Genomic DNA, 27903 nt, shown 5'->3' with positions numbered 1-27903 from the left:
AATACACAAAAATCAAGAAAGAGCAACGTCCCGAGTCCATGACTCCACCCCCAGTCTAACGTGTACGGATATCAAAGGCGGTGAGCAATCAGCCCGACTTCTCCAGGGTCTCCGCGGGGGCCTCGGGCGCAGGCGCGCTGACCTCCTTCGCCTTGGCACCCTTGGGGCACACGCGCGAGGTAGTAGAGGCCGATGGCGGCGAAGACATTGAAGCCGATGTACACCCACATGATGCCAAAGTTCATCCCTAGCAGCAAGTCAGCACGCACGCGGTGTGACAGAAATCATTGAGGACGTACAGCGATCATCGTAGTCCAAGTCGAGCTGCTTCAAGAACGCATCCGTGGAGGAGATGCTGCAGATGGTGCAGTCCGATGTCGCGTTCGGGTTCGACAGCTGGGATCCCGCGGCCTCGATGTAGGGCCCGAGGAAATCGCCGCAGGTCTTGCCGGAGGGAGGCTGCACGGTGATGTACTCGATGTCGGAGCAGTGGACCTCGGCATGCGCGACGCCGACCGTGAGCATGCCGTTGACCAGGTACGTGAACGGCGAGACACGGTTGAGCCTACAAAACGGTGAGTACGAGTAAAGGACAGGGAATGCGAAGGCACGCACCAAATCCACCAGCCGAGCGTCGAACGCGTCGCAAGGACACCACAGAACAACAGGCAGAGCGAGAAGCAGAGCTGCGCGACGTTGCTGCCAGCCTCCGCGGTCTCGCTGGCGACGATCGACAAGTGCGCGAATGTGCTCGTGAACAGGAAGAACGCCAAGACCAAGAGGAACATGAGACCACCTGCGAGCGTGTCAGAACATACTTCAGACTGGTAGCAAAATAAGATACTCACCGCGCTCGGCAACGGTATCCGTCGGCTGGGCATTGCGGTAGAGGCCGATGGGGTAGTACCAGCAGAAGAACACGATCAGACCACCCAGGATCTGCCACGGGAACTCAACCAAGATCTGCGACAAGATGAAGGCTGCGCTCGTGATTAGCATCACTTCGGCCGACCCCCATATACCACCACTAACCTTGCCACGAGTAGGTCTTCGACGGCCGCTCCCTCGCCTCGTACAGCGAGCGCTGCGTGACGAACTGCGGGTGAATCTGCTGCACGACGTTGCTGAAAATCGTGAAGAGCATGAAGATCGAGAACATCTGGTTCTGAAGGCCCTGCTGCGTGTTCTCCGCCATGTAGAACGAGAAACCGATGAAGAGCGTCGTGATCGTCGACAGCAAGAGCTTCGAGTAGATGTACGTCGGGGTGCGCCACAGCTGCTGCCACGCGCGCTGGAAGCAGAGGCCGAGCTGGGTCCAGAAGGACGCGGCAAAGGTGCTGGGCGGCTTGCCGGCCTGCGCGGGGTTGGCGGCGTTGTTGTCCTCAAGCGGGAGCTGCGAGAGCGTGGCCTTCATCTCGGCGAGCTCGTCCTTGACGCGGCGGTACTCAGGGCTCGAGCGCCAAACCTGGTTCCAGTCCTTGTCCGTGGTGTGGCCCGGGGCGGCGCCGATGACCTCGAGCATCCACTCCGCGGGGTTCGCGTCCGGCGGGCAAGGGTGCGCGCCATTGCGCTCGAAGTAGCTGGTGAGAGTGGACGAGTTGCGACCGAGATCGCCGAAGTACACCGTCTTGCCGCCACGAGCGAGGAAGAGCAGGCGGTCGAACTCCTGGATCAGGACGGCCGACGGCTGGTGGATCGTGCATAGGATGGCCTGACCGTTGTTCGCGAGCTTGCGCATCAGTTGGCAGATGGACCACGCAGTCTGACTGTCAAGACCGGACGTCGGCTCGTCGAAGAACAGGAGCAGCTCGGGCTTGGCGACGAGCTCGACAGCAATGGTGAGGCGCTTGCGCTGCTCGACGTTGAGACCTTCACCCGGGACACCGACGACGGCCTCGGCGTAGGCTTCCATCTCGAGCAACTTGATGACCTCGTCGACGTATGCGATCTTCTCGTCGCGGGGTACGTGAGCGGGCTGGCGGAGGAGGGCGCTGAAGATGAGGGCCTCGCGGACGGTGGAAGTCTCAAGATGGAGATCCTGCTGCTGAACGTAACCGGTCTTGCGCTGGAAGGCTGTTGATTGAGGTCAGACCGACGATTCCCATCGAGGAGATTGAAAGACCTACAGCGATCGCGAGGGTGGCCGTTGACGAGCATCTCGCCGGTGATGACACCCATGGTGGTGCGAGTAGCCAGGACATCGAGGAGAGTGGTCTTGCCTGCACCGGAAACACCCATGAGCGCTGTGAGCGTGCCGGGCTTGACCCAGCCATCAACGTGGTCGAGCAGGCGGCGGTCCTCCTTCTTGATCTTGATGTCGTAGCAGACGTCGTTCCAGTGGAAGATCTTGGTCTGGCGCTGGATGGCGGCGACCGTGCGGTCCGAGCCGACGCTGTTGTTGTCCGTGAACTTCTCGGCACCCGCCGCGTCCTCGGGGTCCGCGCCACGACGCTTCGGGAGGTGGCCCTTGCGGAAGACGAGGACTTCGCCCTGCAGAATCATTAGCACATGCACACGGGATCAAAGCCGTTGAGCCTTACCTTGGACTTCGCCGCAGAAATCTTCTCTGTCGCGATGAGGTGCGTCGCACAGAAGAAGATCATGAAGCCGATGAGGATACCAAAGTTGCGCCAGACGTGGGAGCGGAAGTACTTGTACGTCGTGTTCACGTAGTCCGTGCCGTACACGACCCTCGAGCCTGGAATCGCACCCGTGGTCGCGCAGACAAACTCCTCGCCGGACAGGTTCTCGTATCCAGGGCCCATGGGCACGTACGACGTACACTCAAAGACGCGGCCGTCGAATTCGTTGACCATGAGCGTCTCGAAGGCGTAGCCGATGGGGTTGATATAGTTGATCCAGCGGAACCAGACAACCATGTCGCGCGTCGGGATGGTGAAACCTGGAAGGCGAGTCAGCACAAGTCAGAGCAAGCAGTTGAGAGGGGGACGTACCGGTGTAGATGACGAGCGCCAGCATGAAGACACTAGCCGGCGGCATGGCCTGCGAGAGCGTGCGTGTTGCCGAGGCGATCGTGCGGAAGATCATGGACATGGTCATCGTGCAGGTGAAGGCGAACAGCTGGTAGAGGAAGAACGGCCCGACTTCGCGGCGCAGGTTGGACATGAAGTACAGCGTGAGGTTGACCGCGAGCGAGGTGATAATCTTGGACGGCAGGTCACAGATCATGCTGGCCACGGCCTCCGAGAACGGGTGGTACAGCGCATACCGCGAGTGCTTCTCGACGATAGGGCGTTGAGCGTACAAGGTCAAGATCTGATCAAGGATCAATACCAGTACGGCCTTCAATGACAGGAAGAGCATACCTCGAGCATACTGGCGAACGCATTGGTCAAGACGGCGAAGAAAAGCAAAGCACCGCGACGGTAGAAGGTGTCCGTGGTTGGCTGCATGTTGTAGAACACACTCGCGATGATGAGCGCCATAACGAAGTTACCGAAGACCGTCACGTAGAAGTTGGTCATGTCGCCCAGGAGCCGCTTGAAGCCACGCTCGACGCAGAGGCCGATCTGCTTGCCAATGGAAAGCGTGTATGGGGACTTGACGCTCCTGCAAAGACATCAGTATCCTGTAACTAACCGCCCATCAAGAGACACTTACAGGGACTTGGACTGCTGGCTGCGGCGGGAGCGCTGAAACTGCTCGTACTGCTCGCCGCCGACGGGGAACTCCGCATTGTACGCCTCGATATCGCGAAGCAGCTGCTGCCGCTCCGGGCTCTCCCTCCACCGCTGCGCAAACTCGTCCGGCGTGCGCGGGACGCTCTTCTCAAACCCGGGACGGACAATGCGCTCCGCCGGGTTCGTGAGAGAGGTCAGGAAATCGCCGGTGGTCTGACGTTCCGCACACTCAAAGCCCATCTTGAGGAAAAACTCCTTGGCGTCGGTCGTGCGGCCGAAGTAGATCTGGCGACCCTCGTAGAGCAAGATGACCTTGTCGAAGAGGTCGTAGGCGGACTGCGACGCCTGATAGATGGCTACGAGCGACGTCGAGCCGGTGAACTCGGTCTGGTTGCGGAGGGTACGGATGAACTCGAGCGCCGTCGCGGAATCGAGACCACGGGTAGAGTTGTCCCAGCATTGCAGAGGCGCCTGAGAGAGGGTAGTCTCCGCGATAGAGACACGCTTGCGTTCACCACCACTAGCGCGCAGTCAGTAAGAGGATTGCTTGAAGAGCGCCAAGCACATACCTAACACCGCGAATGAAGTCGTTTCCAACGCGCGTGTTCACGGTATGGCTCAGACTGTGTTGCGATAAGCTGCGACTTCGAGCGCCAAGACTACCTTGACTTACCCATACATCGCCATAACCACATCTGAGGGTAGTCGTCAGCAAGATCGTGCGACTCGCACAGAGCGCTACCTACCGCGCATATGCCGAGCGTAATCCTCGCGCGAGACGCCCTCGATACGAGTGCGAGGGCAGCGGGCCTTCGCCGCGAAGAGCAGAGTGTCACCGACCGTGCTACGGCGAAGATGAGCATGGCCCGGTTGGGGAAAGGGGGGAGTACGCACAGATGGGGGAAATGGACTTCCGTCTCGGCGTTGTAAATGACCTCGCCGCGGAACTCCTTGTGCATGGTTTCCCAGGAGATGCCCTGGTATTGCACGTCGGAGTTCTCGCCGACGTAGATGCCATGGGTGTCGCCGGAGATCGTCTTGAGGAATGTAGAACAGCCACTGGGAGCAGATGTCAACAACGAACCCGATCGACAGAACGTGTCGATCACACACCTTCCCGGTCGTCCCAAAACAACGAGCAGCTCCCCACTCTTCACTAGACCGTCAAACTCGCGCAGAATTTGGATCTTCTGGACGTTGTTCTTGCCAAAGCCAAGCATGCGGCTGAACGAACCAAACGCGGAGAGGAAGATGTTGCCGACGTCCTTCTGGTAGTCCGTGGGGGTGCCGTAGCCGTGCACGTTCAGATTCCTGAACGAGACACCGGCCGTGCGGCGCGGGTAACGGTCGGGGTCGCGAGAAGCAAGAGAAACGAGGGATTTAGTCCACAGACGTGCGTTGAACTGAGGGCTGTTGGGATCGAGCCGGGGGTCGCTGTTGTCGATGAACGGGTTCACTTGTCCGACCTCGCTGTGCGTGCGCGAGAGGTGGCTCATCTGGCGCGCGAGCTCGTGAACCCGCCCCTCGCGGAGGGCTTCATCGTCGGGGACGACTTCGAACTCGGGGTCCGCTGGGTCGACCTTGGCTGGCCCCATCGGTGCTGGCGGCACTGTCGACGTGAAGTTCATGGGAGGGGGAGACGGATGGGCTGATGGTGTTCCTGCCTCTATCATTTTATTGCAAGCCAAGCATTGACGAATAGGGCTGACGGCCGTCCCGCTTGAGGCGAAGCATTTGAGTCAGCGGGCCCCGGGAAACCGCCCACGCCGATCACAAGACTACAGTTTCCAGTGACCGCCCTCGACTGCTGCCTCGTCCCTGAGTCTTCGCCGCCTCCAGCACGCCCCTCGCGGCCCCAGATCTCTTGGCACTGACTTCCGCCCACCTTTCAGAGACTTTCGCCCACAGGACTCACCTTGACTTGCACCCAAAACAGAACAATACCGGACCGCTGACAAATCAGGAAGTTCCGGGCCGACAGGCGTAAGACCATCTTCGTTTCGCCTGGCAGGTACCAGAACACGCCTTTCCTTCGCGTCGCCCACTCCAACCCGACGGTCCGCTGAGTACTGACGATGAACGCGCCCGCGCCGGATTAGTACTTCGCTTATTCTTCCTCGACATCCGGATGGAGATCTCTACGGCTGTCGATATGACGACTAAGCATTTTATGGCCAGTCGGCCGCCGCACGCGTAGAACAACGACTACTCTATTCAGACAAGGCTTTACTTCGCGAGGTGTACCTCGGACCCTCCGGTCTGCGTCTCAGCGGTGCCAGCCTCCGTCCTTGGCGTGCGCCTCGAATCCACGATCCGAGATCAAGGAGGCGAGCGCGATTTCTGTCATAGTCAGACTTTCGCATAGCAGTGCTCGCCACACCGATACCAGCGGTGATCGTGTTCGCCACGTTCGCTCGGTAGTTGTTTCCCGCGGAACTCTGTTCCGATGGGAAAGAAGGGCGGAGAGACGGGTCACGGCAGCATGTCTCCACCTAACGCCACGCCGGGATGTATTTGTGGCAACAATTCACCGGCGATGGCGGGTGCTAAGTGCGCACGCAGATTCCATCCATACTTGATCTGTACGCCCACTGGTATAGTTGAAGGCACAGTGTATGCGATTAGAAGCTGCTCACGGTTCATGGAATGTGGTCCCTCTCACGCAGATTACAATTGAATTACTGCCTGTCAATTGTAGGGCGCCACACATATGAACTTCTCGCCACTCCTAATGCTTCCAGCGTGAGGTCGCATCGCAAGTGATTCCATTGTATTGGCCTGAGTAAAAAGCCAGTAGTGTCCAGTCGGAGTGGTGGATCATAGCCGCTGGTCTGTATGGACGCACGCTGGCATACCGGCAAAGTCCGCGAGACGGAACAATCAGTGACACCGTCCCGTCTTCTCAATTCTCATCCACATTTTGCTTCGTCTTTTTCCTGATAGAGGACGTTCCGGCTACGCCAGCTTTTAGCTGGGCTGGCGCCTGACACTGTGGGCTGGGCTTGCGCACCGGACTCTCATTCTGCTCGCGCGGCGCGCATGACTTGACGGTCGCCGTGCAAGAGCACCGTCCAGATTCATGGAGACAATGAAGGCCTTGCGAGGCAAAGTAATATGCTTGCTGGGTGGATGGATGTGGGGAAAGAGGGCCTTGATATGCGACGTTGACGCGGACTGTCGATTGCGCAATATCGTAGGCAAATGTGAACTGGATGCGCCGGTGACTTCGGGCCTCGTTCGGCCAGGGAGAGTGCAAGAAGCGAGTCGTAGGCGAGAGCGACTGACAAACAAAGCTGGGGAGAATATTGAATACACCCGCGAGGAAGACGGCTCGTTCGTAGGCGTCGAGCGATCGCGAGTAGTACGAGGGGCGTCGATGTCGTCCGGCCTCGATATGGCCGTGGCGAGAAAGGAGAAGTACGCCTCAAAGATCAGTATATAGCGCGGAAAGCCTGCCCGGGGTAGACACTGACAAGCGTCAATGTAACTTATAAGTAACGAGAGCGACGCTGGTATGAACGAGTACACACCTAGGCGTCTGAGCCCCTTCTCACGTATACGGTGTGAGTATGTGAAGCGGCGCATAAGCGTGAGCTGCCTTGTGGACAGACGTAGCCGGCGTAGAAATTGGCTAGTCCACGGCCACCGCGAGTCGACTTCGATCGCATGAGAATGTTTTGCCTTCGACGACGACGAGGAATCCTTCCAGGGTCTTCCTCACCCACCAGATATTCTTCGTTCGGCCAAATAATCATCTTCGAGCTTCCAAACCAGTGCAGTACGACTCGTGAACGTGAGAGGAAGAGGCAAGAGTTGAGAGCCGAATGCGGGCTCGGAGTCGATGCAGGCAGCGGACGAAGATGACGTATTGTGTTTGCTGTTGCTACTTGCAGAATTGCTCGCTGGCGGAGGCTAGCGAGCGTCGATGGGTGAGTCTTCCCTTCCAACCTCTAAAAAACACAAGCTGATCCGCAGCCAAGGCGAAACTAAATTGTAATGCAGCCGCGGGAGCCGGGGACACGGGAGGCTGTAGGACTTCGATAACTGGTCTGTAAAAGCGTCGGTTGAGGAGCAAATTCCAGACGAGGTTCGAGCCTTTTTTGTATTGTCAATGAGATGCCGTTGCAGATGCTGAGCGTGCTGGATGCGTAGCGCTCCGCTGATCTGGTGGTCTTGGAGCGTCTTGCTTTGACGAGCAGCGCAGGCTCGCCCGTGAAGAGGTACCTCGTCACTGTTAGCCGCCCGCCGATTCCTGAGCTATTCCATGCACCCATAACAGGGTGCGCACGTCCAGAATCTGCGCAACAACTGCATGAGGAGGTATGTGCCGTTATCGCACCGATAACCGACAATGGAGCACTTACAAAGCTGTAGGTCAGGAACAGCTTTCGACGCTAGGGTCCTTGCCCAATTATCTGGTTATTCTCTGCTGCCCACTCACATTTGTCGGAGCGGTGGCGGCCGGCCTCGAAGGGCGCACTGGCGGCTGTCGTGAATGCCCATCGAGCAGACCCAGGGACGACGTTGATTGGAGAACCAGCGCGAGCGCCGGTCTTTGCGCTCGATGCTCGGTTCTGACCGTTCGTCCATTGAGAGCTTCGTGCCCATCCAAGGCTGCGAACCAGATGCGAGATTCGACAGGGCGTTGCAAGACGTCGGTGGCCCTCTTTCCGCAATCAGAGGCCTTGCATGTGAGTCTCCCAGGCTGTGGTCGACAATTTACACATTTATCTTTCAGATTCGCTCGGCCTTTCCTGCTAGCCTGCCTGGCATCACGCTGTCCTGTATTGTACCACAGTACCGGTAAGCAACGGGATCTTATTCAATACGGGAGACTCACAGGATACAGCACAAGTTCCGCCGATGTGAGGAAGAAGCTTCATAGCGCAGAAGGTTCACCAGCAAGCCGCTCACGAGGGAGGGTGCAACAAGAATAATTCGGAGGCAGTCCGCACACAGGCGCAAAGCATGTTTGCATCCTGACGCCAACTTCTAGAATTAGACACCCGGAAATCAACTCCTTGATCAGCCCGCTTCGCCTTTCCAGCGTAGGTATCGTCCTCCCATCAGTGACCGCTTCAGTGCCTCTGGTCCGTGCATCGCCAGAAAGCCCTTTTAAGGAGCGGTTCGTTCAAAACGTCGATCATGGAGAGTGTGGGGGGATCGGAAACGAACGAGGTCGGGACAATATACATCGCAGGTCCGCCGTGTCTAGCCGTGCGCTCAAGGCAGAACCTCATGCGAGGTCGCCGTTCTTTGTTAAGATTCGACAACAGCCGTTGCTGAGGCTACGCAAGCAGAGTCACACACGTCTACATCGTCGTCGTCGTCGCGTGGTAGAAGACGAATGAACAACGTCGAGCCCTCATTTGAGTGTACAGATTGCGGGAAGAAGTTCTCAAGGTGCGTCTGCTTCCGACGCCGAGTCACCCTCTTCAAAGTGACCCCTGTGCTCATGCACTGCTGCATAATCCCGCATCCAATGCTGACGATCCTCCACACAGACGGGGCGCGCTCGAAGCTCATTGGAACACGCACACCGGCGCCAAACGTGCGCCTACACCCCCGACATGAACCAGTTGCGCGCTTACTTCTTACTTGCGCCCCATCTAGCGTACAAGTGCGAGTTCCCCAACTGTGAGGCCCGCTTCGCCGCGCGCTCCAACATGGTTCGCCACCGCCGCGTCCACGGCCAGGAATTCGCGAACGCGGCGGCCAGCCCGAAGCACGAGACCACGTTCGAGCCGCCCATCGTGAACGACCAGGTCGTCGACTCGCCGGGCCACGTTCAAGTTCAGTGGATGCAGCCGAACCAGGCGTCGCGAGGGTATATTCGCTATACTGTCCCTGCTGCTACTGCGGGCTTACCTTCGTCCTCGTCCTCTGCGCAGGCTCCGACCACTGCTGGCCCCCAAGACGGGCAGAGTGGCGACAGCGGCAATCATGGCAGTGTGTAAGACGTCTCGCGTACGAGTGGTATCGTGTATTCTGTATGGTATGTGGACACTGTTATGGTATGAATCGTGGTACAGCTACAGAGCGCATCGTCCTAGTCCATTCGCGTCGCGTATATGTAGTACCTACTTTTCGTCGAGTATATCTGCCCGTCTGGAAATATGTCGTGTCACCGTACACTCGCCAGATGCCGCGAACAGCGTGCCGCAAGCTCAGTCAAGCCTCGTCCACGCGCCGTCCTGCGCGCGCCTTTGGCGGCCGGTGATGCCTCTTGGGGAGGTTCACCGGCATCCAGCGCACGGTCTCCGTCGCGGAACTTGACGCTCGCGATGTGCTGGCGCCAGCCAATATGTTCGGTTCCGGATCTGCCACAATCGGTTCTACAAATGTGGGCTCCTTCGGATTAGGCTCCGCGTGCTCTTTCGCGTCCATCGCGCGCACAAAGTCCGAGCCATGCCTGTGGCGGTGACGTCGCGCATTCGAGCGCGCTGCAAACGTCGCGTCACAGCCGTTGAAGCCGCAATCGTACGCTGGAGGCATCGGTGGGTGGTTCAGCGCATGCATACGGAAGGAGGAAGCGGAATGCGGGGCGGCAGGAGGTGTTTTGGATTATAGAAGGAATAAATACGTACGTTTGATTTTGTTGTGGATGTTCATGTGCGTGGCGAGGCCACTGGGCCTAGTAGACCCGCTACCATGAACTACTGTGCGGACGCATGCTCGGGACGCACCTTTGAAAGCCTTTAGTGCAGACCGGGCATTCGTGCATCCCGTCCGCATTTCGCCTGTCTGGGGACCACGGCTTGCTGGACCTGTTTGTCGTGGGCGAAGACGAGGCCGCTGCAATGTTGTCATTGGCTGACGCAGAAAGAGAGTGCAGAGATTGTGTCGGCGACTGCGAAGGCAGCTTAGAAGGCGGCGCGCATTGCAGCCGAAGAGCAGTACCTGTTTCTCCAAGGCACTCGCTGATTGAGGAGTATTTGAGTCCGCCGCAGAGAGGTCGCTCAGCACTGATGACTCTCGCTCATCGACAGAGTCCTCGGGTACGGAGGGCGCTTCCTCCTCTGCCTCGCCTCCAGCCTCGTCTGGGTGATTCCCCGCATTATCCTGGGGTGCATTGTCCTCGGAGCAATCATCGCGAGGAGGCGGCCTGCTGATAATCCGATACATAAGCGCCGGAGGGTGATGAAGCAGGCACTCTTTACAGTCGCGAGGTGAGGATGGCGGCGAATCGATCTGTCCAAATATTCGAGGGAGAAAGTCAACTGGGGACCACGTGCTGCGCGCCTGCCTAACTCATCAGGGTCCGCCGGCCCGGGCGCATTCAGGGTTTGTTCACCGGACTTGGGCCGGTTATTCAAGCTTGGTGCAGCCGACCCATTCGACGTGCAGATGTATCGGCGTGCAGCATACAAACACGATTCTAAAACCTAGTGGAAGTCTCTAGGAGGTCTGCATGATCAGCCAGAGTCATCTGATGTTGCTCGCGGCTGCAGGACCTGTTCCTGTTCACTGCCCACGATGATCGAATAGATGGGGCGCGCGTCATAGTACGCCTCCACCTCCTCTTGACTGCAACGGCCACCTTGTTCCTAGCTCCAATCCCAGCTAGACTGCCAGACACGATCTCACTAGACGTCCGAACTCAACCGCACTGAACGTCCCTTCACGATCGTATCAGACCCCCGACTATCACACAATGGTCCAAGCAACGGAGAAGCGTATATACCTAACGCGCCATGCGCAAGCCGAGCACAAGTACGTCGCCGCGATCTGCCGTCTATTTTATCTTTGACACCCCATCCCCCTCAGCGTCGCGGATGACTACTCCAGTACGTCCCTGCCAGGCCGCTCCCCTCGAGCCAGCCGCTGATCAGACCCATCCTCTGCTCACGGGCCTTCGTACCCACCCCCCACCCTCCCCCATCATCGCACCCGCTGATGCCTGCCGATCCACAGTCCACGACGCCCCACTCACCGCCCTCGGGCGCGAGCAAGCCGCGAAGCTGCACGCCGACACCAAGGACAACATCCAGCAGACCGCCGACCTCCTCGTCACGAGCGGCCTCCGGCGCACCATGCAGACCGCGATCATCGGCTATCCCGAGCTCCGCAAGCGCTTAGAGGCGGCCGGCAAGCCCGTCGTCGTGCTCCCCCAGCTGCAGGAGGTGCGTGCGTGCATGGTCCTTGCTGGATCGCCTCCCGTCGAAAGCACGCTGATCCCCCACCCTCCCCTCCAGTGCAATGACCTGCCCTGCGATACTGGATCTGTAAGTATTCGCGCAGCACTGACAGCAATTGAACCGCTCGACTGACGCACCTCCCTCGTCTCAGAACCGCGAGATCCTCGAAGGGGACCCCGAGTTCGCCGGCCTGGACTTGAGCACGCTGGAGCCCGGGTGGAACTCCAAGAAGGGGTTCTATGCCTGCGATCCTGCCTCGCTTCAGGCCCGCGCGCGATGGGTCCGCCGCTGGCTGCGCGAGCGGCCCGAGAAGGACATCGTCGTCGTCTCCCATGGCGACTGCTTGCGTTACATCACCGATGGTGAGCAGTGACGTGCGCGATTGCGCTGGGTTGTGGAAGGAGAGCTCACCTCATCGCGCAGGACGCAACAGCTTGAAGCTCTGGGCGAACACGGAGGTGCGCGTCTACATGTTCAAGGCGGAAGACGACGAGGAGGCTTCCTTGGAGTTGGTCGACAAAGTTGTGAAGGAGGGCAAGAACGAGCCGACGTCGACCACGATGGAGGGAACCGCGTAGACAGGTTCAGAGCAGCAGTCAATGATAAAGGAACGCACGTAGGTTAGCGAGGTGTAGCTGAGAGGTCAGCAAGTTGAGGTGGAAGGGTCCGAACGCGATTTGCTGAACTTGAGGACGGCAGAATAAACTCGCCCACAGTTCGAATGCGAAATAATGATATTGAGTGGGGTGATGTCGTGCCAAAGTCCATGCAAAATGCCAGCAGGTCGTCTATGTATCATATTGACCGATAAAATATCCTGGAATTACAACGACCATGCACGAGCGAGTATAGTAGTGTGTGGTGGGGCGAACCACCGGAGGAGGGTCAAGAGAGAACTTAGCACTGTCGCTGTCGTTAGCAAGGGGAAGCAAACAGAACGACAAGTAGACGCACGTTCTCCTTGAGCCAGGTGATGAGGTTGTCCCGGTCCTTGTCCTTCTTCAAGCCGGCGAACGCCATCTTGGTTCCCGGAATGTACTGAGGAAGGCGGGTTAGCCGCATTCAGGGGAGGTATACAAGTGGGCGCACCTTCTTCGGGTTCTCGAGGTACTCGAACATAGTGTTCTCATCCCAGGTGATGCCCTTGCTCACGTTGGCAGCGGTGTAGGAGTAGCCGTCGGCCTGACCGGTCTTACGACCGAAGACACTGAACGCAAAGTCAACAACCGCCATAGCGAGCCGCGCGGAAAGGGGGACTCACCCGTGAAGGTTGGGGCCGACCTTGTGGGGCTCGCCCGCGCCGACAGTGTGGCACTGCGCGCAGCGGGTCTTGAAGAGGGAAGCACCCTTGGAGGCGTCACCGGGAGTGAAAGGCATGGCGGGGCGTAAAGTGGGTAAGGCGGGTGAAGAAGGACGACGGAGGGGAGGAGGGAGTTGTGGTCAAGAAGGACTGAGGTCACCGCGCCTATAAAACTTCGTTTTGTCCCCGCGTCCGGCAGATTCCGCCGCCGTTGCCGACTTGGTCCGAGGCCGGGCAGCCAATGGGCGGCGCGCAATTTGCCGGAGCGGATCGGCGATCAATGTCGTGCGGGGCCTGGAAAGTACCCGCATGTGACGTTGTTGGTGAACCGTGACGGGCCTCCGTCTGCCATGGGCGTCGCCTCAAAGGCTGTCCAGGCGCAGCGACTGGTATTCAGCAAGCTGGACTTGACACTTGGGCACAATACAGAGCAACCCCCACACTTCCCATACGCCTACCGCAGCCTTCTGAATCTTCCGCTGCGAGACCGCTCGCGATCCACTAAAGTCTGCCGTATTGCATTCCGAATTCTCTGCCTCCAGACTTCATCCCTTCCTTCTCCCTGGTTGGTCCGAGGGTGGAGTCGCATGTGGGATATAGACCTCGTGAGGGTTGACTCTCGAACGGAGCGTCGCCCGAGTCGTTTTATTACACCAAACTTCGAAAACAAAGTACAATGTGTCGCATGCACGGTAGCAGCCTGTACCATACGCTACATAATGAGGTTGCTATCAATAATAGTCGACGAAGGTGGAGGCGGGTCGACCATATAGTGACTCTTCCACTGCGGCCTCGAAAAAATCATATCTGTGCTTTACTATCCAGTCTAAAAGGCCATATAGGGTTGCGTCATATTGAATCCTTTTCGCAGCGCTCATGTCGTGCTGGTCTATCCGAGCACCGATTGTTTCAGCAAGAGCGGACAGAAATCCCAGCAAAGCATCGGCGTCGTCGTCGGCCACTCTGCCTTTCGGTCGTACATGACGCGGAGGAACGAAACCAGGCGATAGTTGCCTCAGCACTCTCTGCAATCGGGCGATGATCTGCGAGAGAGGGGCCCGAAAACTACGACCCGGCACCGAGTCCTCCAGAACGAGGAAGTAGGTGTGCAGAGTGCGAGCGCGCTCGTACCAATTCCGCGACGTGATCCGGCCATGGATGGCGCCACGGGCGAAGTTGCGGAGGTCTTTTTCGATGCGCTCGACATCGTGAGGAAGCAGAGGCGATCCTGGGCCGACGTACAGGTACTCCGCGAGGGCAGGGGCCCTTTCACGTAGAGATAAGCGCAGGCGCAAGTCTACGACTGCGGCATCGAGGACGCTCACGATGACAGCGGCCTCCAACACGCGCTCCGCGTCGGTGCTCTCCGCAGTGCAGGCGCAGGAGGGGACCGCCGCACGCAGAAGAGGTCGAGCAGCGTGTATGAGGCGCGTGGACTCCTCGCAGGTGAGATTCATCGGGCGAGCGACGGGCATGAGGTCGCTGGCGTACACTTCTTGGGGAGGAGCATTCGAGTAGAGGTGGAAAATGATGAACAGGACGTATGCGCCGTAGGCGACTGCGAAAGCCATGTCGCTCGGCGCCTGCTCGCCCACGAGGCGGGGCATTCCTACGACTGCTGCGCCACAGGCGTACCACGACCGCCGTCCTGAGATGTCCGTGTCGGCCTGAAGGATGACGGTCATGAGGTCCTGGAGGGGTCCGTCGTCTAGAGATTGACACGGGTTATGTCGAGGCCGCTGCACCAAACATTCGAGCAGCACCTTGTAGCTGTCCCTGTGCTCGTCCCAGCAGCGCACGCCGCGGAGGTATAATTGAAGGGTGCGCGCCATGAGACTCTTGGAAGCGAAGGTGAGCGATCCATCGGCCCGAGTATTCTCGAGGATGGTTCGATTCACGGCCAAGGTTTGTTCAGGTGTGAGTTTATTGAACTTGAACGCGTAGGTATCCCGTTGGCCGGCGGGAGACATTTTATAGTCGGAGAACGCTTTTGAGCGCAGATATTCTTGCATATCATTCTCGTCCGTGAATCGCAGTGGAGGGCCTGTATACGTTGACTCCGCGGGCGCAAGAGGCAAGTCGACGAGGTCGCTCCGGCACATAGAGCGGACTGAGGCGCGGTCGGGCGATTCAGGACGCAGCTGGCAAAGTCGAAGGACAACGACCAATCTTGGGCTCAAGATGTAGAGGCGATGCACGTAGCACTGCCGTTCGGGTATGAGGAAGCCTTCCCAGAGTCCGAAAGATGACGAGGTGAGCACGAACTCGTCGGTGCTTGCAGCCTCCCACACTCCCAGATAGTACCAGTTCGCCTGCTGCTCGTACGCAACGGCTTGAGCATTCTCGTGAGCATGTAGGGTTTCGACGTCGGGAAGACCCTTCATGGTCAGCTCGCCACCGTCCAAGAGTATTTGCCCATGGGGCGTGTCCACAAGATAGCGGATAAATTGAATCCACATGTCGACCGGTGTATGCGCTCCGTGTTTCTTGCCCCACGCCTCTATGAACCTATCCGACCCGGGGTTCAGCTCCTTGTTGAAGTAGTTCTGCGAGCACTGAACGTTGCGGATGTGCATCACGAAGAGAAACTTGCGCAGGTTCTCCAGCTCGGCCCGCGTGAGGGTGAACTTGCCGGAGGGGATGGACTTGTGGATGTCGGCTATGGAGGTGGCCGCGCGCTGCTCGAGCTGCGCCAGCTTCGTCTCGATATGGTTGACGTCGTCCGCGTTGCTGATGTCGCGGTACAGATTCTTGGCGCCGTACACCTCGCCGAGCAGACGCGTGTCGAGCGTGTTCGTGGCGATGTCGAAGAAGAGGACATACTCAGGTATGAAGCCGTCGCGCTGGAAGGCCTTGTTTCGCTCGACGTTCGATCTGTGTGAGCGATGGCATGAGCGTCATAGCACGAGAAGAGTAGCCGATACGTACAGAGCAGGCCCGACCTGATATCTGCGGAGGATGAAGCGTGGAATGATATGGTGGTACTGGTCGCGCGCTGGTTTCGGCGCAGGAGCCTTCGCAGAGGAAGCTTTGTTATGCGATTTCTTGCGAGACATTGATGACGGTACTCCGAGAGGTGTGAGATGTCGGTGATACGGTGGCAGGAAAACTGCGGTGGTGTGACTAGCAATCAGCGCTCGGCACTTGACCTGGACCTGCAGTCCGCAGTGGGTTAATTGACCTCATGTTGAACGTCAAAAGGAGGTGCGCAGTGCACCAAAGAGATCCAACTGTATTTCCTCGAGCGTCTCATTCCAACAAGCACACAGAAGAAGAAAACGAAGCGATATGGGTAAGAGAGTTGAGAGCACGAGACGGTGTCACTGTTTGTCCCGTCACGCGGACTTTGCCGGGTTGTCAGTAGGTATCAACAGACCACGACCATGGTTGCTCGCGACCACGACCAAGATGAGGCCACCGTACCACCACAGCAGGAACCTGAATCAATTCACGTTTCCTAATGATTAAACTCACTTCTTGTCTTCGAGGCTAGCAAGTCTACCGCTCCTTGTCCAATGTGAAGATGGCACTCGCCTCCTCACGCGGTCGACTCGCACGTCCTGGACGTGCACATTCTGATATGGGGATATGAGATAGAATGGCGCAGGGAACTTTGCTCAGGATATCAGCGGGCAACCAAGCAATGATGAAAATGCACTTTCTGTGGGCGATCCTTTGCTGCTGGATACTAAATCGAGACGGTCTAAGACCAACACGCCATTGGAACGCGTACCCCTACCATAAGGGGAGGGGAACCTGTCTACTGATACTATGCGTACCTCGACACGTCGACCCGTCAGAGTGGACTGGCCGTCAGCGCGGCATCAGAACGCAGGGGAAGGACTCAGGATGACTGGCGTGATCATTAGTACAATTTCATGGCACCTCAAACCCGCCCACCTTGTCAGCCCGGCCGTCAGCGACACCTTCGGAGTGACAGGCTGCCCATCATCATCCAAAACCCTCTCAAAATTGAGCGTCGCTAGCATTGTCGCCATAATGATCCACAACGTCGCGTCAGCGAAGTGGCGTCCCACACATATCCTATCAGCCGGCGTTGTCAGTTCATGGACGTGTGGTGCGCAGGCATGCTGACCTCCTTCCGAATCCGAAGTGACCGACAGGCGGGGGTTCTTCTCTACCACCATCTGATACGGGCGCGTAGCGCATAGGGTCGAAGGTTTCCGGGGACTTGTAGACGCGAGTGTCGTAGCACATTGCGCGCGCGTTGGCGTAGACGATGGTCCCTACGTATATGGAAGACATACAGCTAGACAGCAATGAGAATTCAACGAAAGGCGTACCTTTGGGTATGAGCATGTCGCGATAAACGTCGTCTTCGAGCGATTTATGTGGCACGCCGACGGGAGAGACGGGGCACCACCTAATCGAAGACAACGCTAAGCAGGGGTAATCTCATCACGGAGCCGCCGTTGCATACCTCAAAGTCTCGAGTAGAACGTGATTGAGGTACGGCATGCTCGCGCGGTCACTGAAGGAGGGAAGACGGTCCCTCCCGACGACACGATCTATCTCTTCTCGAGCTTTTCGTTGTATCCCGGGATTGAGGACCATGTTGAGGACGAAAACAGTGAGTGTAGCCCATGTCTGGCGAAGAGTGAGCGTCGTCAGGGCGTGTACACGAGTCAATCCTGCTCACCGTATCCTGTCCGGCTAACGCGAGGCTCAGCACATTCAGCGAACATCAAAGGGCAAGTCACCCTCACCAGCGTAGATGGCGCCAGCCGCCCCACGTATATCCTCGTGCGTCATTTCAGGCGTCTCGCTACGTTCGAGGGCGCTAGTCAGCGCCTCAAGCTTCTGCTGGACAAGGGACGGCCGCGCTATTCCCTCTTGCTATAAGCTATCTTCAGATGGAAGCAGCAAGCGCAGAGTATTCGCGTACGATGTCCTTCTGAACCGCCGCAAAGGGCACTTCGTGGATCCTACGAATGGCGGCGTGCCACTTACGAGCAAACTTGAGCGGGCGAAGGGGCACCAGACAGGTCGGCAGATAGCGGACTGTGGGAGGTCAAGACTCCTCATTCAGAAGGTCGACAAGGAGATACGAACGAAAAGGCAAAAAGTCGACCAAGCTACCGGCAGGCGCACCGCCGTGAGCAAGCGCGTACGAGGCGTCCTCGGCCATGCGCACGTAGGGGCTGTCATCCTCCTCGATCGAGACGCCAAAGCCCGCACCGAGTACGATTGCCGTTGCATACCGCCTCAGTGCGGTCTCCCACTTCTCCGGGTGCGCTCGAATCGACTTGACAGCCCGTCGCGCTTCGCGGGTTTGAAGATCCTGGTACTGGGCTATCTTCACCTTTGAAAGCGCCGACTGGAGGAGTCGGCGATGCATGCGGAAGCGCGGGGACCAGCGGAGGAAGGTGAGGGTGGCGCGGAAGCCCATGCTGTCGCTGGAGGTCAGTCTCGGTTGTTCGTAGGAAAGGGAACCGACATGTTGAAGAGGACGAAGTCGGGGCGATCGCAATAGTTGGCTCCGCGTTTGTCGAGTAGGTTTGTTGCCGCCTTGGAGAAGCCTCAGGATCATGAGCTGGACAAAACATAGACGAAGCCTACTTGACGACTGGTGTGTATATGAGATTCGGCAAAAAATCTGCAGGTTGTAGAGTACGAACCTGTTCAAGACTACGAAGTCCCGAGTGAACATTCTCAAGTACAAGACGTCCGATTCTAAACAGAAGTCAGGTCACATATCGGGACTTAGAGTTCGTCCCTTGTACCGTATTCGTTGGACCACTCCATATAGCGATACTCGGGAGACAGAGTAGGCCTATCGAGTGAGAAATATGAAATTATTGGCTGCGCAATATGGCCACGACATACACGATGCGTAGGTGTCCTGCCGTGATTGAGTGCCAGGCGCCCCTCTGAGAGGAGCCATATCGCTTACCAAGTATGGGCTCTCCAGGCGGGCCTGGAGGTAGGGGATATGGAGTGCGCTGTCTGCGGCCCAATAGCCACCCTAGCGATGCGATAACGGAGGCGAAAACGGAGAACAGGAGGGCGTCACTGCCAATCATGGTCGGGAATTGCGACTTTCGAATAGGCGTATCAAAGTGTAACGCCCTTCACGAGGTCGCAAGGTGAGTGGATAACCCGCTGTTTGCTAACTTGCTATTGGAGAGCGGTCGTAGAATGGAGGAGTCTAGGGTTTTAGTACGTTGCCAGCCATATCGCGCAACGTGTCGCAACGTAATCTTCGGATCGAGCAGCTGTCATCCTCGGACTTGCACAGGAGGCCCGAGAGACAGAGATAGCCTTAGAAGAGCTTTCCTTTCAGGTCTTCGTCCAGTCAGGCTTCAAACTCCGTGAGGTTAAGGGACGAGAAGCGTGGGAACTAATTCCTTGTTGCGTTTCCGTTGGAGACTGCCTTACAGCCGTCCTGTCTTCCGCCATCATCAGCGCCGACACAACACCTTCCAATCCTCGCTCAGCAGCCGCCAATTTGAAGTTCAATTCTTCAATGCCTCGAATACACTGGACAGCATGCCAGAGACCACCTACGAAGCCCCCTCGGTCCCCACTCTCCTCACACTCTCGTCATTCCTCTACTTGAACAGCGCCGCCAGTAGCCTCTTTGACCGCCTCATTCACGCTAACCTGCTCGGCCCGCTGTTCGTCGGTATCATATACGGCCCGCAGGTCGCCAACATCCTCCCTTCGGACGCCCTCACCACTTTCATCAATGTCGGCTACATCGGCCTCCTCCTCATCGTCTTCGAGGCCGGGCTGACCACGGACCTCTCCCTCCTCGTCGCGAACATTGCGCTGTCAGTGGTGACCGCGCTCACAGGCATCATGTTTCCGATCGGCTTCTCGTTCTTCCTGCTCTACTTTGGGTTCGGGTACACCGTATTGGAGGCTTTCGCGGCGGGCGCATCGCTCTCAAGCACGTCGCTGGGGACGACGCTCGCGCTCCTCCCGACGCGAATGCGCCGCACGCGCGTTGGCGCCGTGCTTATGAGCGCGGCACTCCTGGACGACATAGTGGGCCTTGTCATTGCGGCGATCATCGTGCAGCTGGCAGCCAACGGGTCGACGGGAATGGTCCCGTGGTACGTTATCGTACGCCCCATCCTGGTCTCTTTGGCCTTCGCGGGCGGGGTACCGGCGCTAGCTTACCTCGTACGGGCGGTCGTACCAGAAGCGCTCCTGAGACGGCCATCGTTCCGCGCCCCTCCCGCTCAGCTCTTGCTGCTCGTCGCAGTGCTGTCGGGGATCGTCGCTGGCGCGAACTACGCGGGCACCAGCGAGTTGTTCGGCGCCTATCTCGCCGGAATCTTCCTTTCCATTCTGTTTGAGGCCGTTGCGCCCACCAGCGACAGTGACAGCGCTTCGTCAGTGGTCACCCCAGCTGGCGTGCACCCGACACTCGAAGCTTACGAGGTCCTCCTTACACCTGTGCAGAACCGACTTCTTGCTCCGCTCTTCTTCGCATCGGTGGGCGTTGCGCTGCCTATACGCTCCCTCGGACGCGTCGAGGGGTCTTCGGCGGTCGTCTGGAAAGGCATCGTCTTCTCGATCCTGATGGTCCTCTGCAAGGCCGTGGTGGGCGTATGGATGCTCATCTGGCCGGACGCTGCTGGGGGCCGAGGCTGGTTCGGCTCGCGGAGGGGTCCATCTCCGCGACACGAAGATTATGAAGACCGAACGCAATCGGAGAAGGACGCGCGCAAATCGCGCAGGTGGAGTGCGGCACTTCTGGGCATGGCGATGATCCCTCGAGGGGAGATTGCGCTCATCGTGGCGCAGTTAGCGCGCCCTCTGCTCAGTCCGGAGGGCGAAGGGGACTCAGAGCCCTTTGCGGTGGTCATCTGGGCTATACTGGTCACCACTGTGGGTGGTGCATTGGGTATCGGGTTCATGTTGGGAAAACGGGCATTCTGATCTGTGGGTCGAATACTTCGTCCATAATCACCCAGACTTGATTGGTGAAGAAAAGCAATGTAACTAAAAGGGTCATGCTTTGTGAACGGCGCACTTACGCGGCGACTGGTAAAGCTCTACGCGCCTCAGAGGGAAGACGGCGTGGCGGTCTGGAATTGAACCCCACGTGCAATAAACGTGATCTGCGGCCATTGCCGTGATCGAGCCCAATAAAAGTGATCGGAGGTTGGAACTCCAGTGATTACGAGTCAGCGGCTCTGAAGTCGTTATAGTTCCGTGTATAACCAGAGTGGCCCCCATGCACTCAATTTCGAAGATTGGCCATGGGAGGAAATCGATGTCGAGGAAGCAGGACAGGGCTGAAGCTTCAAGGACATTTCTCTGGACATGATGACCCTTGAGGGCGCCGCACCGGCGCCCGGCGCTTCATGTGCGAAGATTTATTTGCGTGTCGTAGCCTCTGGATCACGGGCTGGCCAGCGCGATTACCAGGGCCCTTTGCGATGGCTGTTCGAGTCAAGTATCAGTGATGACTAGGTTTCGAGGCCATCGGCAACCTCGGCGTTCTAAAGGTTGGCCATGCGGGCGCTTTTCTCTTCTGCGCACCTCATCAGGGCGCTTGAAGAGTTGTTGGCAGGCTCTCTGCTCATCCACGCCTGCTAATCCGGCAGAAACCACTGGCTGCTGGTGTTCGCCTGTGGATGTTCGGCTTGCAATCGGCCTTATAAGATACGCACGTGATGACGGTCCGCCAAAAATGACTCGCAAAAATGAGCGAGCGGGGCGGTATATATTCCCCAGTTTTCAAATCTCTACATCATCACCTACCCTCACCTCCCCTTCCCCCTCGAGCCCCCTTCCACCCCCAAAAGACACACTATGTGCCCCCACCAAAACGGCGATGCTGCGCCCGCCGACAAGAGCGAGATGGTCAACGTTCCCCTGACGAATGGCGCCGCGGACGGCAAGCGGGGATCGAGCAGCACCAACGCCCACAGCATCATCGAGCAGCAGAAGAAGAACCCGTACGCGCCCCGCGCATCGGACTTCCTCTCGAATGTGTCCAACTTCAACATCATCGAGAGCACGCTACGAGGTGCGCCGATTACGCGAGTTCCCCCCTCCACCTACTTACCGATAGCATGCAGAGGGCGAGCAGTTCGCCAACGCCTTCTTCGACACCAAGACCAAGATCGCCATCGCCAAGGCCCTCGATGCGTTCGGTGTCGAGTACATCGAGCTCACCTCGCCTGCCGCGTCCGAGCAGTCCCGCGCGGACTGCGAGGCCATCTGCAAGCTCGGGCTCAAGGCCAAGATCCTCACCCACATCCGCTGCCACATGGACGACGCGCGCATCGCCGTCGAGACCGGTGTTGATGGTGTCGACGTCGTCATCGGCACCTCCTCCTTCCTCCGCGAGTTCTCGCACGGCAAGGACATGGCCTACATCACCAAGACCGCGATCGAGGTCATCAACTACGTGAAGAGCAAGGGGATCGAGGTCCGCTTCTCCAGCGAGGACTCTTTCCGCTCCGACCTCGTCGACCTGCTTTCTATCTACCAGACCGTTGACAAGATCGGCGTCAACCGCGTCGGCATCGCCGATACCGTAGGTTGCGCGAACCCGCGCCAGGTCTACGATCTCGTGCGCACCCTGCGTGGTGTTGTCGGCTGTGATATCGAGATTCACCTGCACAACGATACCGGTATGGCGATCGCTAATGCGTACACTGCGCTCGAGGCCGGTGCGACGCATATCGACACTTCCGTGCTTGGCATAGGCGAGCGCGTTGGTATCACCCCCCTTGGCGGTCTCGTCGCCTGCTTGTACGCGGCGAACCCGGAGTATGTGAAGGCGAAGTACAATCTCCCAATGCTGCGCGAGATTGAGAACCTGGTCGCGGAGGCGGTCGAGGTCAACGTGCCGTTCATGAACCCGATCACCGGCTATTGTGCCTTCACGCACAAGGCCGGCATCCACGCGAAGGCTATCCTCAACAACCCGAGCACTTACGAGATCCTTAAGCCTGAGGACTTCGGTTTGACGAGATACGTGTCGATTGGGTAAGTCTACCATTCGTTGACCTTACTGTTTCGATGCTCACATACCCCCAGCCATCGCTTGACCGGTTGGAATGCCGTCAAGTCGCGCGTCGAGCAGCTCGGCCTCAAGCTGAACGACGACCAAATCAAGGATGCGACCGCCAAGATCAAGGAGCTCGCAGACGTTCGCACCCAATCCATGGACGACGTCGACTCCTTGCTTCGCGTTTACCACTCCGGTATCCAGTCCGGTGAGCTCGAGGTCGGCCAGCACGAGGCTCTCGATCGGTTGTTGCGCAGGCACAGGGACGAGGCGGCGGGACGGGCGACTAGCCCAAGCAGGGAACGGGCAGACTAAAATGATCACTCACTGTATCCTCTCTTGTATTTCTATCTCTTGACTTGCATGCAACTTCGAGGTTGTCCGGACAAAGGTCGCGTGTTCAATCTGGGCCTGCGGAATCATTCTGAAGCTTTCGACCGGTTCGATCTTTTCCACGAACGCCACGGCTGATTGATAATTCGAACTCATCGTTTCCTCCTTCAGATTCCAGAAGGTCAGCATCTTCAGCAGCTGCGTCGATCAGCTATTCACCCTCACGATGCCCAACATCTCTTTCAGCAGCGACCAGGAGACAGGCCGTGGATCCTTGACACCCTGGGATGAAGCCGAGGTCGAAATCGTTGAATTGGACGAGAATGATGCGCAATCGGCGGCGCATTGGGACGCGGACGTAGAGCTTGACAGCCTGCTAGCGACCATGGCGACTCTGCCCAGCGCAGGACTCCGCGAATCCGCCCCTCTGAATCGAGCCAATGCCCCGCCCATCACCATGTCCGCCGCGTTCACCGCCGACGCGCACCATGGCGCCGCATACCCGGATGTCATCCTCTCGTCCTCGGATAACGTGTACTTCTACGTCGTCCACGCCGTCCTTCAACGTGCATCCACGAACAGCTTTGGCGGCCTGCTGCCGATCAAATCCGTCTCGCCCCTCGTCCTTCCGCTCGCGCGCGTCTCCGACTCAGCCGATGTGCTCAACATCATCCTGCATGCCATCTACGACATGTCCCCGGCCCGCTTCACACCATCCCCGACCACCCTCATCGCTGCATTAGAGCGCCTGCCGGCCTATGGACTCGCCATCACCCAGTACGCGACGCCGCCGCGCCCTCTGTATCATGCCATGCTTATGCAGGCACCTCTTGCCCCTCTTGCCGTGTACACCGCTGCCGCACGCTACGGGCTGGAAGACCTTGCCGTGGCCATGTCGCCGCACCTGCTCTCGCTCTCTCTATCCAGCGTGACGGATGAGCAGGCCGAGGCCATGGGCGCGGTTTACCTCGGCCGCCTGTTCTTGCTGCACAAGAAGCGTATGGATGCGCTAAGGGACGTTCTTGCGGCCGAGCCTTATCCGCATCCGGAGACGCCAGATTGCAGTTTTGTGGACCAGAAAGCAGTGGCTCGTGCTTGGCAGCTAGCGTCGGCGTATCTTGTTTCGAAAGGGCGACCAGGTATGGCATCTTTCACCGCCTGCAGGCTCATCGAGCTCTTATGGTATTGTACACTCTAGATTTGCATCCTCTCGCCATACAGTCTACGGTCAATTCCCTTGCAGCCAAAGTAACATGCAAGCACTGCAAGGAAGTGCTGAGGAGGCGTCTGCAGAAGGCAGTCGTGGAGTGGATGATCATTCTGGTATAGCCTTCGTCCTTACCCGACGAATTGACACTAATATGTTCCCGATAGCGAACGATATAGCGCGTCATCCACGACGACGGGGGCACGCGCATTGCCAGTCGCACTGCGCAACATCTCTTTGCGGCTGGTGAGTTCGATCTTCAAGCAGGAACGAGACCGTCGAAAGTTGGAGTGGTTTTACAGGCTTTATGCATACATATAGTTAAGGCGTCACAACTAGCACAGCTTAGCCGCGCTGGTCGCTGCAGGCTGAGGAGGTACGTTCTATGCTGGTTCATACGTCTTCCAGCAGCTTCGTATGCCACTGACCTCGCACGTATATCCCCGGTTGCTCAGGGCACGGGAGTGCATATACTATCCGTATCCTTTGGTACAGCTTCTCAAGGAAAGTGGAATAGGGCTGCGTAAGTTCGGTGCAGGTGGACAACTCCCTTGTTCAAGGTATCCGCCGTGATTGGGATGCGGACAAGAGGTATGTAGAAACGCTCGCCCCGTCGGTCTCACCTTCGCAGGTCAGGCCAAGAGCCCAGACTGGACGGCGTCACGGGTACGCCAATTCTCGGACGTGCACGCACTTCATCGGACAGGCAGGTACTGAAATTGTAGAGTAGCTTACGTTGTTGAACGCGGGTACCTCTGTCTATAGTCGATCAACAATTGATGATTGGCACCTCACGATGGAAGGCAGCACATCCCTTGCTCATGCCCGTAGCTCCTCATGGAGTTGGTTCAAGCTCGCCTGCACCATGCCCTCTGCCGAGGTCGTCCACAGCCTGATAGATACGTCAGGATTCCTCAGCGGAAATCGTCGATCTATCAATCACTCACCACTCCCAATCTCGCTGAATCGTCGCCCCACAACGAGAGAGCGCCGTCCTCTCGTCGACGTCTTCGATATCAGTGCCCTTGTAGTCTAGCACCATCATGTGCCCGTCCACCCGTGCGAGCTCCTGCGCGCGTATGTCGAAGGGGCGGCGGACGGTGTCGTATACGCGCAGTGCGGTGGGGAGCGTCTCGCGCGTGACCTTCGGGTCGCTTATAAGGTTTGAGAGGATCCAGGCATCCTGGGCAGCGTTGATGTTCAGATGGACCACCCGATGGAGAGGCGCAAGCGCTCACCTCTACAGCCTGCCCGGCGCCACTGCCTTGGAATGCCAGCATGGTGTGAGCCTGTCAAGGAATAAGTTGTCGAGGAAACATCGTGCACGCGCGGGGACACATACCGCATCCCCTAAGACGACTGCCCTGCCATGAGTGTACGTTGGTAGGCCCTCGGGCTTCGTGACGTGAATTACCCAGCGAAGGGGTTCCTCGTCGAAGCACTTGAGTATTGTCAGCGACCGTACACCGTGATCTAAACGAATACGCACATCAAGCAAGGCTTGCACCTCGGGCTCCCAACCTTGCAAGCGGTCGACGAACTCGGACTTGCGTCCCTTGCCCATCCACTCGCCGCCGGAATATTGGCCGTTTTCGTGCGCGAGGTGAGAGGTCCAGACAACGACGTTGACTTGCTCGCCGCCTTGGATGGTGTAGCCGATGATGGCCTGGTACGAAAATGTCACTGGCTTGAATCTATTGAAGGAATTCGTGCAACGTACATTGTTGTTGCTGCCGGTATACTGCGGATATTATGAGCGTCGTGTAAGGCCAGCGGACTCGATGCACGACGTACCACCATAGGCGTGGAGAGCAGCGAGTGCTCTGGCGCACGCTGCCGCAGCTTCCCGGCCGGGAGCATGCACCGATAGACGATGTACCCGCTCCAAACCAGTTTCGCAGACTCCCTATACATCTCCGCCCCAACCGCGTCCTTCGCACCCTCAGCGAGCTTCTCCATCATCGCCGCCCTCACGCGCGACTTCATGCCGTCGGCGCCGATGAGCAGGTCGCATGTCACATTCGTTCTGTCTTCGAAAGCGAGCTCGACAGGCGTGCCGGCGGTGTCGGTGTACGAGACGAGCCGCTTGGAGCAGATGGGCTGAGGGCCGCCGACCTGCTTGAGACGCTCAACTAATGCGGTCTGGAAGTCGGCGCGATGTAGGCGGAGCTGTCCGCCTTGAACATGGCATGAGCATCGAGGTTTGTGAGAACGCAAGTGGAAGCCTGACACTTACCAGTCTTGATCGTGTAGAATACATAGCCCTCCGGCTGGTCGCTCTTCCTGCAGACGTAGTTGGTCCCTAAGGTAGAAATTTCCCATCAACTCCGCTCCGCGGTATCTGGGCATGAAGTCACCTTCGGGACCGGGCGCGGTAGTCCCTGCAGTCTCGATAAGCGTATCCTCAAGATCAAGGGCTTTGAGAATCTCTCGGGATCCTATAAAGTGATAGTCAGGGTCCGAATTAAGACTAAGAGAGCGTCAACCTACTCGGCCAGAAGCCAATCCCTGCACCTAGTGCTGCAAGGCGATGGGCGCTCTCGTAGATCGTGACTTCTATATCGTCGTGCTTCGACAGACAAAGAGCCGTTACGAGGCCACCAATACCGGCGCCGCTGTAGAGCTGGTTAGCAGCACGCTTCAATGGTGCGGGAGGTATGCATCGTACACGATTGCTACGCGAAGTCGAGGTTGAGCCATGGTTTTCTAGCGCGCTTGCTTTGGTTGTATATCGGGAGGCGTAAGGGTGTTGCTGAGCCGGGCATTGGGCACTCTTATACACCTGGGCACCCACATCGAAGCGAAGTGCAAAGTAGGTCATATTCGAAGAGTCGCCTGCCTGGAGCTTGCGTATGCTCGCCGAAGAGGTCATCCACGACATCGAGCCGGGCCTGCTGATGCAGAACGTTGTCGGCTGGCGGAGCGCTGTGCGAATTATTGAAGGTTTGAGTCCATGTCCGTCCGTGCTTTAACGGAGCTCCACGGCTACTGACTTTGAGTCTTGTCAATTACATGCCGCGAGGTCGTCAAGTTCAACCATGGACCAGCAAGTTTGCACGGGTCGGCATTTGCCGAACGACTCGCCGGCCGTCCTGCGGCGTCATCCACCCGGTGCATGCCAGTGCGCCGCTCCAGTCGACTCGGAGGACGGGCATTTGTGTGCGACATGATCTTGCCGCTCGCCGTCGTCGTGCGCGTCCCCAACGTGCCCCGACAAGGCTCCAAAAAGTACACTGATTCGATATCTGTTGGGGATATAGTCGTGACAGTCATACTTAGGTTGTATC

The 27903-nt window shown here is 58.0% G+C and overlaps 13 protein-coding genes across 13 annotated transcripts; 6 read left to right on the top strand and 7 right to left on the bottom strand.

Moving 5' to 3' along the window:
* Positions 1–88: 88 nt before the first annotated feature.
* SCHCODRAFT_01189749 (uncharacterized protein) lies at positions 89–5284 on the bottom strand (the record flags this gene model as incomplete). The annotated part of the gene is given in 16 exon segments (XM_050341202.1): positions 89–151; positions 171–247; positions 300–565; positions 616–796; positions 849–980; positions 1033–2073; positions 2127–2490; positions 2541–2902; positions 2955–3276; positions 3327–3570; positions 3622–4161; positions 4211–4264; positions 4315–4336; positions 4388–4485; positions 4536–4700; positions 4755–5284. 16 exon segments carry the CDS (start codon positions 5267–5269, stop codon positions 89–91), a joined length of 4446 nt encoding a protein of 1481 aa, XP_050200097.1. The 5' UTR covers positions 5270–5284.
* Positions 5285–6542: 1258 nt separating this feature from the next.
* On the top strand, positions 6543–7519 carry SCHCODRAFT_02626379 (uncharacterized protein). The gene is made up of 3 exons (XM_050345341.1): positions 6543–6596; positions 6652–7109; positions 7172–7519. The coding sequence occupies exon 2, from the start codon at positions 6730–6732 to the stop codon at positions 7081–7083; it is 354 nt and encodes a 117-aa protein (XP_050200096.1). The 5' UTR covers positions 6543–6596; positions 6652–6729; the 3' UTR covers positions 7084–7109; positions 7172–7519.
* A 1469-nt stretch (positions 7520–8988) lies between these two features.
* Positions 8989–9598, top strand: SCHCODRAFT_02503103 (uncharacterized protein; the record flags this gene model as incomplete). Its single annotated transcript, XM_003031684.3, has 3 exons — positions 8989–9044; positions 9146–9192; positions 9255–9598. 3 exons carry the CDS (start codon positions 8989–8991, stop codon positions 9596–9598), a joined length of 447 nt encoding a protein of 148 aa, XP_003031730.2.
* On the bottom strand, positions 9590–10847 carry SCHCODRAFT_02626375 (uncharacterized protein). The gene is made up of 4 exons (XM_003032130.3): positions 10542–10847; positions 10328–10491; positions 10229–10275; positions 9590–10126 (listed from the first exon to the last, which is right to left on the bottom strand). The coding sequence occupies exons 2-4, from the start codon at positions 10363–10365 to the stop codon at positions 9813–9815; spliced, it is 399 nt and encodes a 132-aa protein (XP_003032176.2). The 5' UTR covers positions 10366–10491; positions 10542–10847; the 3' UTR covers positions 9590–9812.
* A 184-nt stretch (positions 10848–11031) lies between these two features.
* On the top strand, positions 11032–12480 carry SCHCODRAFT_02293544 (phosphoglycerate mutase-like protein). The gene is made up of 6 exons (XM_003031685.2): positions 11032–11354; positions 11409–11428; positions 11556–11764; positions 11837–11866; positions 11931–12141; positions 12203–12480. The coding sequence occupies exons 1-6, from the start codon at positions 11296–11298 to the stop codon at positions 12355–12357; spliced, it is 684 nt and encodes a 227-aa protein (XP_003031731.1). The 5' UTR covers positions 11032–11295; the 3' UTR covers positions 12358–12480.
* Positions 12481–12543: 63 nt separating this feature from the next.
* Positions 12544–13217, bottom strand: SCHCODRAFT_01152788 (cytochrome c). Its single transcript, XM_003032131.1, has 4 exons — positions 13041–13217; positions 12869–12986; positions 12734–12817; positions 12544–12682 (listed from the first exon to the last, which is right to left on the bottom strand). The coding sequence occupies exons 1-4, from the start codon at positions 13154–13156 to the stop codon at positions 12677–12679; spliced, it is 324 nt and encodes a 107-aa protein (XP_003032177.1). The 5' UTR covers positions 13157–13217; the 3' UTR covers positions 12544–12676.
* Positions 13218–13810: 593 nt separating this feature from the next.
* Positions 13811–16135, bottom strand: SCHCODRAFT_02667966 (uncharacterized protein; the record flags this gene model as incomplete). The annotated part of the gene is made up of 2 exons (XM_003032132.2): positions 13811–15953; positions 16008–16135. The coding sequence occupies 2 exons, from the start codon at positions 16133–16135 to the stop codon at positions 13811–13813; spliced, it is 2271 nt and encodes a 756-aa protein (XP_003032178.1).
* A 610-nt stretch (positions 16136–16745) lies between these two features.
* SCHCODRAFT_02626365 (cytochrome P450) lies at positions 16746–18604 on the bottom strand. The gene is made up of 9 exons (XM_050345340.1): positions 18153–18604; positions 17986–18101; positions 17807–17936; positions 17740–17753; positions 17521–17687; positions 17384–17463; positions 17176–17326; positions 16980–17123; positions 16746–16932 (listed from the first exon to the last, which is right to left on the bottom strand). The coding sequence occupies exons 1-9, from the start codon at positions 18487–18489 to the stop codon at positions 16893–16895; spliced, it is 1179 nt and encodes a 392-aa protein (XP_050200095.1). The 5' UTR covers positions 18490–18604; the 3' UTR covers positions 16746–16892.
* SCHCODRAFT_02626362 (uncharacterized protein) lies at positions 18428–19416 on the bottom strand. The gene is made up of 5 exons (XM_050345339.1): positions 18994–19416; positions 18927–18942; positions 18719–18873; positions 18660–18666; positions 18428–18608 (listed from the first exon to the last, which is right to left on the bottom strand). The coding sequence occupies exons 1-3, from the start codon at positions 19121–19123 to the stop codon at positions 18804–18806; spliced, it is 216 nt and encodes a 71-aa protein (XP_050200094.1). The 5' UTR covers positions 19124–19416; the 3' UTR covers positions 18428–18608; positions 18660–18666; positions 18719–18803.
* A 66-nt stretch (positions 19417–19482) lies between these two features.
* On the top strand, positions 19483–21082 carry SCHCODRAFT_02626360 (Sodium/hydrogen exchanger). The gene has a single exon (XM_003031686.2). The coding sequence runs from the start codon at positions 19590–19592 to the stop codon at positions 20988–20990; it is 1401 nt and encodes a 466-aa protein (XP_003031732.2). The 5' UTR covers positions 19483–19589; the 3' UTR covers positions 20991–21082.
* An 835-nt stretch (positions 21083–21917) lies between these two features.
* On the top strand, positions 21918–23391 carry SCHCODRAFT_02503178 (homocitrate synthase; the record flags this gene model as incomplete). The annotated part of the gene is made up of 3 exons (XM_003031687.1): positions 21918–22086; positions 22139–23054; positions 23106–23391. 3 exons carry the CDS (start codon positions 21918–21920, stop codon positions 23389–23391), a joined length of 1371 nt encoding a protein of 456 aa, XP_003031733.1.
* A 403-nt stretch (positions 23392–23794) lies between these two features.
* Positions 23795–24738, top strand: SCHCODRAFT_02503242 (uncharacterized protein; the record flags this gene model as incomplete). Its single annotated transcript, XM_003031688.1, has 2 exons — positions 23795–24548; positions 24608–24738. 2 exons carry the CDS (start codon positions 23795–23797, stop codon positions 24736–24738), a joined length of 885 nt encoding a protein of 294 aa, XP_003031734.1.
* A 245-nt stretch (positions 24739–24983) lies between these two features.
* SCHCODRAFT_02626353 (FAD/NAD(P)-binding domain-containing protein) lies at positions 24984–27541 on the bottom strand. Its single transcript, XM_003032134.2, has 11 exons — positions 27285–27541; positions 27107–27231; positions 26974–27054; positions 26853–26918; positions 26411–26793; positions 26337–26357; positions 26106–26282; positions 25959–26057; positions 25855–25905; positions 25564–25799; positions 24984–25508 (listed from the first exon to the last, which is right to left on the bottom strand). The coding sequence occupies exons 1-11, from the start codon at positions 27314–27316 to the stop codon at positions 25436–25438; spliced, it is 1344 nt and encodes a 447-aa protein (XP_003032180.1). The 5' UTR covers positions 27317–27541; the 3' UTR covers positions 24984–25435.
* Between the last annotated feature and the right edge of the window lie 362 nt (positions 27542–27903).

This window comes from Schizophyllum commune (assembly GCF_000143185.2).
Source record: "Schizophyllum commune H4-8 unplaced genomic scaffold SCHCOscaffold_6, whole genome shotgun sequence".
In the NCBI taxonomy this organism is placed as follows: Eukaryota; Fungi; Basidiomycota; class Agaricomycetes; order Agaricales; family Schizophyllaceae; genus Schizophyllum; species Schizophyllum commune.
The sequence above is the reverse complement of the archived record's forward strand: the minus strand, read 5'-3'. Positions and strand labels throughout refer to the sequence as shown.